This window comes from Coregonus lavaretus (assembly GCF_964263955.1).
Source record: "Coregonus lavaretus genome assembly, chromosome: 24".
Classification (NCBI taxonomy): Eukaryota; Metazoa; Chordata; class Actinopteri; order Salmoniformes; family Salmonidae; genus Coregonus; species Coregonus lavaretus.
The window spans coordinates 30,414,254-30,427,853 of NC_140011.1; the positions used below are offsets into that span (position 1 = coordinate 30,414,254).

Consider the following 13,600-nt stretch of genomic DNA (forward strand, 5'->3'; position numbering starts at 1 on the left):
TGGTGCCATTTTCTTTCCATTTTTTAATAATGGATTTAATGGTGTTCCGTGGGATGTTCAAAGTTTCTGATATTTCTTTATAACCCAACCCTGATCTGTACTTCTCCACAACTTTGTCCCTGACCTGTTTGGAGAGCTCCTTGGTCTTCATGGTGCCGCTTGCTTGGTGGTGCCCCTTGCTTAGTGGTGTTGCAGACTCTGGGGCCTTTCTGAACAGGTGTATATATACTGAGATCATGTGACACTTAGATTGCACACAGGTGGACTTTATTTTACTAATTATGTGACTTCTGAAGGTAATTGGTTGCACCAGATCTTATTTAGGGCCTCATAGCAAAAAGGGTGAATACATATGCACGCACCACTTTTCCACTATTTATTTTTTAGATTTTTTTTAAATAAGTTATTATTTTCATTTCACTTCACCAATTTGGACAATTTTGTGTATGTCCATTACATGAAATCCAAATAAAATCCATTTAAATTACAGGTTGTAATGCAACAAAATAGGAAAAACGCCAAGGGGGATGAATACTTTTGCAAGGCACTATATTTCTCCCCTTTTTGAGATCAGGTTTGGTTTCAATTATTATTATGATTAGGGTCAGATTATATTCATATGCTATAGTGAAACTGTTCTCTGTTTGATAAATGTTTCTGTGTTGTATGTTTTGATGTGTTTTATCTGTGTTAACTGGACGGTGTGGTCTCCTGTGTGCTGTTTTTAATTTGTTCATGATCATTTTTTATATGCATCGTTTACAATGACGACATTAAGAGATTTGAATATTGAAAGGGAGTATTGGCTGCTGCTGCTGCGATCCCCATCCCAAATGGGGCTGTTTTATAGGTTTCTGGCATAGTTGCTCGGCCAGGGTTATTATGTCCTCAGGCTATTTGTGGTAATGACAGCATATCATGTCAACCTCCTCTTCTCTAGGATGAGCTAATTATAGGAAACCCTCAGAGTTTAGGCAGAATCTCCACAGGACCAGACTCAGCTGTAAAACGCCACTTCCACGACTTTGTTCAAGGGCATGTCCATCTGCCCTTTTATACAGGCTCAGTAAGCCGTATTAAGAGGGAGTGGGTCTTAGCAGAGAAGTTGTAGTTCGGAGAGCACCTCCTGGTGTGTGTTAAGTGAAGTGATGCCTGTGGCCTCAGCTGCAGGGTTCAGCTCCAAGCGTGGGCTGCCTGGGTGGATGTACGCATACCGTGTGTTGGGATGAGTCAGTGGCCACAGACAGGGTGTGCCTGGGAGCATGCTCATCCCTTGAGGCAATTGCGGTGGAAAAAGTAAGAATAGTTCCTATGCCTGAGCTGGATCAATCACCCTGTAAGATCCTCCACCAATGTAGGGGACAGGTCTGAGGGGAGGAGGAGTTAACTTTGTTCTTCTGAAGTGAGGCTTTTTCAATGGTGTGATCCTGGGGAAAACCTAGGTAAATGTTAGCTAGAAAACTTGTCAGCCTGCCACGGCTGCCTGTCGGGTCATTGATTCTCTCAGTGAGGCTGGTCTTACATACAGTACTGCATGCCTGATAAGCTTGGCCGGCTGGAGGGGAGGATTAGGACAGGACCTCAGGGAGTAGCTAGCAGGGGCCGGACCAGAATAATGTGACAGGAAAATGTATGTTTTAAACCCCATGATTCCATCTGTTATGGCCTGAGGTGAGGCATAGCTATGAGGTAAAAATGTGCTGCTGATGGTGATAGTGATGATGGTATTAAGTCAATGTTAGTGTTGTTATTTTTATGTGTTGTTGTTGTTATTCAAAATGGCAGCAGTGGGATTCGGGTTGCAGTACCCAGGCCTGAGCAGGAGACTGATCCTGCCATCTGGACACATTTATCTGATGTTGTAATAATTCATTTGTCTATTTTATGTTTCCTTTTTTTCCTGTTTGTGTCAACACAATGCAATAGAGCTCGAAAGTAAGTCTTCGCCTCACATGTAGCTACAGAAATGTTGTGTGCATGCAAATGAGAGCTTGTCTTTTTGACTCAATGATTTGACTAAATATTACACTCCCTCATTTGATAAGTGAAATTCATACCATAGCTACACATTTCGATTTCCCATCGAGCAACGATTGATTACATAATGTCACATAATGTACATCTGTCTGTAACGCTAGATTTCATTTTACAGTGAGGGAAAAAAGTATTTGATCCCCTGCTGATATTTGAACAGTGAACAAAAATCCAGAAAAACGCATGTCAAAAATGTTATAAATTGATTTGCATTTTAATGAGGGAAATAAGTATTTGATCCCCTCTCAATCAGAAAGATTTCTGGCTCCCAGGTGTCTTTTATACAGGTAACGAGCTGAGATTAGGAGCACACTCTTAAAGGGAGTGCTCCTAATCTCAGCTTGTTACCTGTATAAAAGACACCTGTCCACAGAAGCAATCAATCAATCAGATTCCAAACTCTCCACCATGGCCAAGACCAAAGAGCTCTCCAAGGATGTCAGGGACAAGATTGTAGACCTACACAAGGCTGGAATGGGCTACAAGACCATCGCCAAGCAGCTTGGTGAGAAGGTGACAACAGTTGGTGCGATTATTCGCAAATGGAAGAAACACAAAAGAACTGTCAATCTCCCTCGGCCTGGGGCTCCATGCAAGATCTCACCTCGTGGAGTTGCAATGATCATGAGAACGGTGAGGAATCAGCCCAGAACTACATGGGAGGATCTTGTCAATGATCTCAAGGCAGCTGGGACCATAGTCACCAAGAAAACAATTGGTAACACACTACGCCGTGAAGGACTGAAATCCTGCAGCGCCCGCAAGGTCCCCCTGCTCAAGAAAGCACATATACAGGCCCGTCTGAAGTTTGAATCATTCAGATGTTCATTGACAGAGGAGAACTGGGTGAAAGTGTTGTGGTCAGATGAGACCAAAATGGAGCTCTTTGGCATCAACTCAACTCGCCGTGTTTGGAGGAGGATGAATGCTGCCTATGACCCCAAGAACACCATCCCCACCGTCAAACATGGAGGTGGAAACATTATGCTTTGGGGGTGTTTTTCTGCTAAGGGGACAGGACAACTTCACCGCATCAAAGGGACGATGGACGGGGCCATGTACCGTCAAATCTTAGGTGAGAACCTCCTTCCCTCAGCCAGGGCATTGAAAATGGGTCGTGGATGGGTATTCCAGCATGACAATGACCCAAAACACACGGCCAAGGCAACAAAGGAGTGGCTCAAGAAGAAGCACATTAAGGTCCTGGAATGGCCTAGCCAGTCTCCAGACCTTAATCCCATAGAAAATCTGTGGAGGGAGCTGAAGGTTCGAGTTGCCAAACGTCAGCCTCGAAAAACCTTAATGACTTGGAGAAGATCTGCAAAGAGGAGTGGGACAAAATCCCTCCTGAGATGTGTGCAAACCTGGTGGCCAACTACAATAAATGTCTGACCTCTGTGATTGCCAACAAGGGTTTTGCCACCAAGTACTAAGTCATGTTTTGCAGAGGGGTCAAATACTTATTTCCCTCATTAAAATGCAAATCAATTTATAACATTTTTGACATGCGCTTTTTTTGTTGTTATTCTGTCTCTCACTGTTCAAATAAACCTACCATTAAAATTATAGACTGATCATTTCTTTGTCAGTGGGCAAACGTACAAAATCAGCAGGGGATCAAATACTTTTTTCCCTCACTGTATATAGCCAGTTACACAACACCGTTGTCAAGATTTTAATTTCTCTTTTAGATCATTACCTGAACAGCATGATGATTAGGCCAAAATAAGTTCATATGATGCACTAGCCTACAGAAACCCAGCATGGTTTCTTTAGAGAAAGCAAAGACCTCTCGATCAATTCTGTCCTACTTTTTATCTATCAAAGCATTACACATCTGCCAATTAAGCATTAATGCCAACCCCTTCCCTGTGCATCTCATTAATGAGAAGACACCTACACTGCTAATGTTCCCATGTATCTTCCTTTGATGAATTTCAATTATCGGTGATAGAGGGTGTTTTTCTTTCCATTGTTGCATGAATGTGATGAGAATTTGATCTTTAATCAGAAAGACACTGATTAAACTCCAATAAACTGTGCTTTCATGAACCGAAGGATGACCACTGGTGCTTGAGGAGATGAGAAGCTTGCTCTAATAACTACAGAATAGAATATCTGTTCAGGTCAATGCTTACTCCCCCTATCAGTCTGCCTTAGCTACATTAACCAGGACTAGGGGTCATCTTTCGGCTTGTGAAACAATTGTGACGCCTGTAACATTTGCATTTCCTCCATTTTTCTCTTGGATGACTGGTAGCAATAAAGACAGTGGCCATTATGACTACCAGCAGAATTCTTAGATTTCAGGGAGATGCATTTGACATGCATAGCTGCACTGAGCTATCCACACTCATTAGTCTAGCATAATGGCTCGTAACACCCATAGTGGTGTGATGCATTTGCCTACAACTAGCATGATGCATGTACACAACCAGATGTCTTACAATATGTTGGAGAAGATGAGAGTATTTTTTCGGTGGCACCAGATCGTCCTCTTTATAAAGACATCACCCGTACACTCTTAGAGGCAGGGAGGAAGGTTGGGGTACAGGAGGAAGAGATGGAGGCAGGGAGGAAGGTTGGGGTACGGGAGGCAGAGATGGAGGCAGGGAGGAAGGTTGGGGTACAGGAGGAAGAGATAGAGGAAGGTTGGGGAACAGGAGGCAGGAAGGAAGGTTGAGGTACAGGATGAAGAAATAGAGGCAGGGAAGAAGGTTGGGGTACAGGAGGAAGAGATAGAGGTAGGCTGAAGGTTGGGGTACAGGAGGAAGAGATAGAGGCAGGGAGGAAGGTTGGGGTACAGGAGTAAGCGGGACAGGAAGCAGCATGTGTCCGTTAGCTCGGTGACTCAGTGAGGGTGTAAAACAGGGACACGACCTTAGAGGCAAAGGTCGGGGTAAGCCTCCGAAATCTCATCCTGCTTTAGAGACGCTGTGCTGTAACTGACACAGCGTGAGGCTCACTCTCCTCCTCAGCACGAATCCCAGTTGTCAGACAGACACAGCCAGGGCAGGGCAGAGTCAGGCAGCAGAACGGCCTGTCCATTACACTGAAGACGAATTAGCATCAGTCTTCCTACAGCGAGGTAAACAGGGGTCAAGACAAAGAGAGCAACCTCAAAATAATATATGGTGCAGCACTATTGATATTGCCTTAAAGGGGCAATCTGTGATTGCTACATCCATTTTATAACTCTTAAAATAATGAAATATACCCATTGATTCTTCAAGAACATAATTTATCAATGCCTCATGGGATTAGTTTAACTGTCATACCCCATTAGAACCCAAAATATAAGCTTGTTTTACTACAGAGTCGTTCCATGTCATTTCAGCAAGCCATGACACCCACCATCTCAGATTGTTCTGAAATCGTTTCTGTAGTTAGAAACAGGTAAGATTAGCAATCCTGAAACATTATCTTATTGAAATTTAATTTGATCGCAGAGAAATTAAGCAAATTGATTGTACCCAAATTGTCCATTTAAATGTATAGGATTCCGATCATATTCAATAATAATAGTACCCAACATCCTATTTGGACCAAACTTCTCCCTACCAATGAGTAAGACATAAGGAATCCCAAATAATTGTCAAAAGCCGCCAACTGACCCCCCCCCCCCCCCCCACACACCCCATGCCAATCCCACTCCAACGACCAGTATACAGTATCAGTTCTACATTATCTTTGACAAGTAGTATCACGCTGCAGCATGGAGTATTGCTTCTCCATAGTATGTAATGTATTCGTTGTGAATCTGGTGATGTTTTTCCCCCCTGTTCAGAGAAATTAGTTATTAAAGTCACTTGCATTATTTAACATAAAATAGTACGAAAGTATCAGCTTTTGACAACTAGCTATACCGCCACACCCTCTTATCCATTTTGCTGGTCTCTTGTGTTTATTAAATACTGTATATCACAACATTTCCTTTGCAACTTTGGATAGAAAACCAATAGATTTGGCTAATTATGAAAATACATTGTGGTCATCCTCACAATTCAAGCCAGTCCTCCATGAATACAATTCAGTTTGTCCTTCTTTTACGCTTAATCTTGTCCAGGAAATGGCCCCTTTGTATGTGGTTTATTCCCTTTTTAAAAAATCTGGATTCGTTACTGTTAGACCATTCCTTGTGAACAAGCAAACCATTAGGCTACAGCAGTTCTGATGGCTTCAATGTTATGGTCTCTAATGGTCTTCACTGGTAAAAGTCCCAAACACACACTGTATAGTGTTTTGCAATGGTAATGGTATTGGGTTGCGTTGGGTTGGGTTAAATGGTAATGTCACTAATCACAATACATATAGAGCTGTTTCCTGATAATTGAATTGAAAATCATAAGACTGCCATGCAAAGTATTATTTTATTAGGATTGTCACAACATTTTAATCCCTAGCCCATTTCTCCATCAAAGTTCTGGGCTTGTAGGAAAAGACTTCATATGAGAATTGCACCATACAGATAGCCCTCTCAGAGAGATGCCACTTGTTGGACTATTCAAGGAGAGTTGGGGTTGCATTATGTTGCTAAAAGAAGGACAAACTGAATTGCTTTCATGGAGGACTGGCTTGAATTGTGAGGTTTACCACACAATTTATTTTCATAATGAGGCAAATATGTAGGTTTTCTACCCAAAGTTGCAAAGTAAATGTGATCTATTTAATAAACACAAGAGACCAGCAAAATTGATAGTGTGGTGGTATAGCAGTGGTCTAAGGCACTGCTTTGCAGTGCTAACTGTGCCACTAGAGATCCTGGTTCGAATCCAGGCTCTGTCGCAGCCGGCCGCGACCGGGAGACTCATGGACGGCGCACAATTGGCCCAGCGTCGTCCAGGGTAGGGGAGGGAATGGCCGGCAGGGATGTAGCTCAGTTGATAGAGCATGGCGTTTGCAACGCCAGGGTTGTGGGTTCGATTCCCACGGGGGGCCAGTATAAAAAAATAATATGTATTCACTAACTGTAAGTCGCTCTGGATAAGAGCGTCTGCTAAATGACTAAAATGTAAATGTAATCTATTGGTCAAATCCTGGTACTTTCATACTACTTTATGGTAAATAATGCAAGCAACTTCAATTACTAATTTCTCTGAAAAGGGGACAAAAAACATTAACAGATTCACAGGGAATACATTACATAGTATGGAAAAGCAATGCTCCAAGCCACAGCTTCATACTACTTGTCAAACATAGAGAACTGATACTGTATACTGGTTGTTGGGGTGGGATTGGCATGGGGTCCATGGGTGGCTTTAGATTTTTTGGGGGGGAGGGGTATTCCTCATGTCTTACTCATTGGTAGGAAGAAGTTTGGTCCAAATGTTGGGAACTATATTTATTGAATGGCCAATTTGGATGCAATTTGGATGCAATCAATTAGCTTTTTTAAGAGATCAAATTATATTTCAACAAGATAATGTTTCAGGAACGCTAATCGTATATGTTACTAACTACAGAAACGATTTCAGAACAATCTGAGATGGTGGATGTCGAAATCCTCTTTCTTGTGCTTTTTGAGGTGGAAAGACCCAACATTGTTTGTAAACAATGTAATTGTAAGAAAACACTGTATAGCCTCAAAATTATAATTTTGATATCATGGATGGTCAGTCCTTGCATCCATAGCTCTGTCTATGAATTTGAGTGGTTACATTTCTCCAACCCCATCCCTCAGCTTTTGAAACAGTGGAGGGGTCACACTTTGTTATTGTTTGAACGGCAGATTCCTCCTTTAAAGAATTCAAAGGGGTATTGAAAATCTTAGCATAGCTGTTTTTCCCCTGATGAATAGCAAAGCAGATAAGCACCTATTGAAAATGCAGGTCCGCACAGGAGCACTGAATCACAGAATAACATAGAATATTGAGTATGAGGGGGCAGGATACTTTCACATTCTGACCCCAGCTTCCTGCCTGCCTTGTTCATCAACACCATTTGACAGCTATTGGTCATCCAACTGTGAAATTGAGAATTCTTACAAGTCTAACATCTCAGCTGCACAAACATTTTAATGCCGATGTCTTTCACCCTATAGTACATGTTTTCCTTTCAATTTGCCAGATTACTTGAACAATAAAAGTGTTATTTTTGCAATAACATTGGCTACTTGTTTTAGAATGTGCTTCTTTCTAGTCGTTGAGGCATCGTCCTTTGCCTGTATTGTCCTTCAGTGGCTCCTGTAGTGCCCCCTGTTGGTCTAACCTGTCATCTAGCTCCACACATCTTTGCCTGTGCACTGGAATGCCTAACAATGATGCTCCATTGCATGAGAATGGATTAATCTAGCAGAGGGTCACTAAAGACCCCTCATATTCTTCCCCTTGATCTACTGTGCTGTACACCATCAAATTCACACAGTCCAATTAGAGCTGCTAACTCAAAAGCCCATCTCATCAGTTTATACAATTAGTCTGAGAGCGTTGGGTTTTATCTGAAAGAAAAAGCTGACCACTAGGGCTATGTTACAGTCCTACCTCCAACTCGCACTGTGTGTTGGTCTCATTCTGATTTAGCATGCAGCACGGGTGGTTGCAGGAAAAAAAGCTCTCTTGATATCTTGAAAGATCGAGTGTGGTCCTCCTGAGTACTGCACATTTGCTGTTTTCGACGTGCCAGTGAGTGTGGGTGAAAATCACTTGCTTTAGTACCCTAATTAAACAGGAGATCTGAATTATTTAAGACAGCTTTATGGATTAAAGAAAGTTACTAATTTCACTCTGGCTCTTGAAGAGGGGTATTTTTATTTATTTTTTAACGAGTCTGCGTCACCAACACAGAAAAGCCTCATGCCAGCTGGATGAGTTTCCCACTATGTAACAATGTAGCATATCACTGTCTGTACTCAGTAACTAAGGTGATTTTACATAATATACCAAATGGATTTTCTCTTTTATCAATAACACACTCACACAGTCTAAAGATATGCGCTGGTAAACTGCATAAAGCTCCATCTGTAATTTTTATATCAATTTTTTTGTATCCTTTTATGATATTTTACAATGCTGTATTTACGTTTTTCAACTACTTTTAATTGAAAAATGAATTCATATCCCCTTTTATGTAGAGTTTGGCTATCATGTCACTTTAGGTGGAATTGCTCAGATTGACATAGTTTTGATTCTCAAAATAGAAAAATACTATCTCACTTGAACTACTTGAACTATCTGCAGCTTTTTGAGGGATTAAATAATTCACTAGAATCAAATGGAGAAACCTCCCCTAGGTGTTTAGATGAAGCTTTTATTATTATAGTTTATATACACTGCTTTAATCCTATATTTCAGCAAAATCCCATTGCAAGTGATTTTATCTCCCTAGTTGAGCCCTTGTATGTTTCTTTGTTGTAGAGTTCAGGGGCTGAAGATTTATTGCAGTAATAGACAAATTCTCCTCTCTGGCAGCTTCTACCCTCTGTGGTCTTCACTTGCATGCAGCTCAACCAATCAAACTGTCTTAAACCAATTCCTGCATTTTCTACACACATCCTGTGCATGTCCTAGGAGTGAGTGCTCTCTATGTGTATGCCTTCTGTGTGCACATATTTTTTAAACCCATCTTTACCGAATAGATACATTTATTGGGTTCTGAATGGTCTTCTGTTCAGATTGAGAAGTGTTAAAATGGAGCAACGCAAGCTGAATGACCAAGCAAACTCACTAGTGGACCTTGCAAAGGTAAGCTGGACTGACAAACGTCACATATTCCAGTTTATTTTGGTTGTGAAGTTTGGTTGTGCATTTGGATTGATCTCTATCTAACCCACTTTTTGATTTGAAGGATTCCATTTGATACATGTGATATCAATGCACCGGGTGAATTAATAACACCTTTTCATATAAACAAACAAAATCTACAGGTGTCAAATAAACAGACGTTTCCATATGAATGTTAAGAACCAGTTGTTTACTGTCATTGGAAGAAATAAGACACAATATATTTCCACTTCTTGAACTGGGTGCAGGATAGCCTGGTCCCAGATCTGTTTGAGCTCTTGCCAACTCCATTGCTGTCATTGGCATGACAATGAGCGTTGACAAGAAGTTGGCATGATAGCACATTAAACAGACTGGCACTCAGGCTAGATGCAGGACTGTTGTTGGTGGAAACATACAGTATCTTGGTTTCAAAAATTATAGAAAGATATGTATATTATCATGGGTGGAAAAGGGAAAAAAAATCCCTATGGGAACCCTCCAATGAAAAATCCTTGAATTCAGTGCATGTCAAAATTATTCATGAAAATGTAAAAATGTACATTTCTGCATGTCAAAACGATCTCCCAGGGGGAACCCGGTTCCCCCAGGTTCCCCTCCATTTCCAACCCTGGTTGTTGGTGGAAACCTACAGTATCTTGGTTTTAAAGATGATATAAAGGTATGCGTATTATTTTATGAGGTCAGGATCCCCACCCTGATAGGTAAGTCAAACAGTAATTTATTTGAATTTATATGTCATCAGTTTGTCAAATACCTTAAGGTTCGGTTTCCCAGACTGAGATTAAGCCTAGTCCTGGATTAAAATGCATGGTCAAGGAGAATCTTGAAAGGGCTTTTTAGTCCAGGAGTTATCTTAATCTGTGTCTGGGAAACCGCCCCTTGATGGTAATGAACACATTGCTATGTTTCAGCAAATCTCTCTTTGGTGTTGATCTTGTGATGCACTAAACAGAAGTTGACAAACTTTAGGGAAAGACCTGGCACAGAGCCAGCCTCACAGTGAGTTATTTAAAAAGGGGGTTGACATTTGGGAAGAAGATGACTCACACAGCCCATTCAGCCATCTTTAATCCTTGTCATAAGTGGCTATCGCCATCAGAGGGCAGCATAGCATTAATCATCACAGTACATGAGCTCCCTGTGGATCGATAGCGCTGTAAAATGGAGCTTAAAATAACTTTGGCAGCTGCATAGCCTCTGCAAAGCTATGAGAAATCTCTTACATAGCAGTTGTAAAAAAAAATTTTTATATCTATTTGGGGCGCAACATAAAGCAGGTTATCACTTGAGTCAGCATACATTAATTCCGTAGTAGGCCTACAGTTACAGCATCATAAACTATTTTTTCAGCATTTGTCCTCACCTTGAATAATCCTTTTATTATTGAAAATGAAAATGCAGGATATTATTTTCTTTATAATTTATTGTAATTTTCCCCAAAATTTTTTTACTGAGTTTGGAGCCTATATAATTTCAGCTACTTGTAGTTTTGGGTTTCAGTAACATGGTTTTAGTACATCAAAGGCCTATGTATACCCACAGGTCATTTCCTGCACCCAGAGTCGCTTAATCTGAGTCTTTGAAATCAGCCCACAATGCACAGGCGTGTATGCTTACATAAGCGTTTTTGTGCCTTAACTGAATATACTTACAGTCCCAGTCTACTCTTGACAGAGTTCTGGTCATATTTTATAAGTGCTCTATTATAAAGATTTAATTCATTCGCAGTTTAATTTGTTTATGATTAACTGAGGCAAACTCTTGAGTCAGTTCATCTATGCGTCTATCCAATTCACTTATTACCTCCAGAAAGGCTAACATTTTGGCAGTTCTATATCTCATAATGTTGCTTTTTGCTATTGCCTCAAGGTTCCATCCTTATTTTCATAAAGTTCCAATATAGATTTAAACCCTTTAAGCATATCAATTCTAAATTCCTTGATCATCTGTGGAAAATCATTGCCTTTTAAAACATCATAGGAAGTGATGAGTGGCTCTGGTAGTGATGCAACGTAGTGAAACCATATCTGCCCGCCCAAGTTGGAGTGCCAGGGTGGTGAAAAGCTGCCAGTTTTGTTTTGGCCCTTGGTGGATCACTGTGATTCTAAACAAGCCACCCAGCCCATTATTCACTCACTCCCACTCTCCAGCCCCCTCGGAACTGGATATCTCACTGTTTGATAACATGCCATGTGTCGAGAGGAAGAAGATCAACTTCATGATGCAGAAGTTAGTAAGTGTATACAGCAGAATTTCTCTGCAAGTTATCAATTCATATTGTATTTGCTTATCTTCAGCATCAGGTTTTGTTTGTTGTGATGGAGATCTCTGTGAAATTTGAATTACGCGTATCCAGACACTTTATTATATTTATGTCTACATTGACTCAGCTGTGCATTTCTAACACTTTTTCAAGATTGTTGTCTTTTCAACAGTCACCGAGACAGTTGTCTTGTAGCACTGAGAATAGCTGCAGACTGAGTTCAGTTCTGCCAGGGAGGGCAGAACTAATAGTCTGAAAAAATTAACATCTCCAGGGAACAGTTTAGTGTTGTAGTGGCAAACAGTGGCTGTATCTCTTAAGAAGTATACATTTCATGCTGGTTCTTTTCAGCTAAGGGGTGACTCCTAACTTCCATTTCAGTCAAACTTTCACTTAGCCTTTTGACATCCATGACTAAGTGAAAATGTGACTAAATTAGGATTTGCCCGTCAAATGGCTCAACAATGCCATGTGTATTCTTGTGATGTCTTTGTTTTGTTTTCTTTGTTGCTGCTGTCTTCGCCTCTGGACAAATCGTCATTGTAAATAAGAATTTGTTCTCATTTATTGACTTGCCTGTGTAAATAAAGGTTAATAAAATATACAAAATAAGGTAAATAAAACAAATAATTTTACAACTGCCTGCAACCTCTAGCCTAAAGCACCCCATGCTCTGGAAGGCTCTCGCACTCTTACTCTGACTGTGTCTCTCCTCCTCCAGACTCAGAACATCATGTATGACCTGATCTCAGACCTGAACGAGAGAGGGGAGGACATGGAGAAGAGGATCGCCATGCTGGAGACCAAGCTGGAGACACTGCTGGGGAACCTGCAGGCCCTGCCAGGACTCATCAGCCAGGTCATCAGCCAGCAACACAGGGACTTCCTGGAGGTGCAGTTCCAGCCGTACGACAAACACAGCCCTGAACGATCGCAGTCTGTGTCCAGACGGAGGTCCTCCTCCACGGCACCACCCACGTCTTCCGAGAGCAGCTAGAGTCCAAGGGGAACACCTACAGAGAAGACTTTTGCCATCATATGGCCAAGTTTCATTTATTGTAAAGCCTTATGGTTTCAATAAGTATTATCCAAATTCTGATGACAGAATCCGAGTTACCGGGACAATGGATTTTAAAGGGATGCTGTTTTTTTATTACCTCAAAAGATGTTGTTATCCTTGCTCTGGTGACATGACCATAGAAAATGATGCTTTCCTCAGTAAAAAACGATTAGGCCTATCGATGGGGGCTGTTATCAGAACTATACTCCATCTCTATGCAGAGGTAGCCAGTTTTAGGACAGCAAGGTTACCGGCCGGGTGTGAAGATAATGCACTAAAATAGTGCTTCTTCTCACTGACTTTGTACTTTTGCTGGCTTGATTCAGTTACCGTGTTCCTTAAAGCAAGCTGAGAAATCATGGGACCTGTCAATCAGCAAGCATTACAGTAATACTTTTTATTGAGGAAAAAGTGATATATTTCATGGACATGACTGAAATGAAGACAGAGGGCAGCACAAGAATGCACCCACATACTGTCACTCAGAGGTACCATATAGAGCTTGAAATATATATTTTAGGT

At 41.2% G+C, this 13,600-nt stretch overlaps 1 protein-coding gene across 2 annotated transcripts in view; it reads left to right on the top strand.

Moving 5' to 3' along the window:
• Positions 1 to 13,015, top strand: part of LOC311100133 (small conductance calcium-activated potassium channel protein 2-like) — a gene marked incomplete at both ends in the record, with an annotated part of 32,214 nt that extends 19,199 nt beyond the window's left edge. For both annotated transcript variants that reach the window (XM_084140905.1, XM_084140904.1), the window contains 2 exons: positions 9,644 to 9,713; positions 12,740 to 13,015. In XM_084140905.1, the coding sequence (XP_083997031.1) occupies positions 9,644 to 9,713; positions 12,740 to 13,015 (346 nt within the window). The remainder of the gene's footprint in view (positions 1 to 9,643; positions 9,714 to 12,739) is intronic.
• Between the last annotated feature and the right edge of the window lie 585 nt (positions 13,016 to 13,600).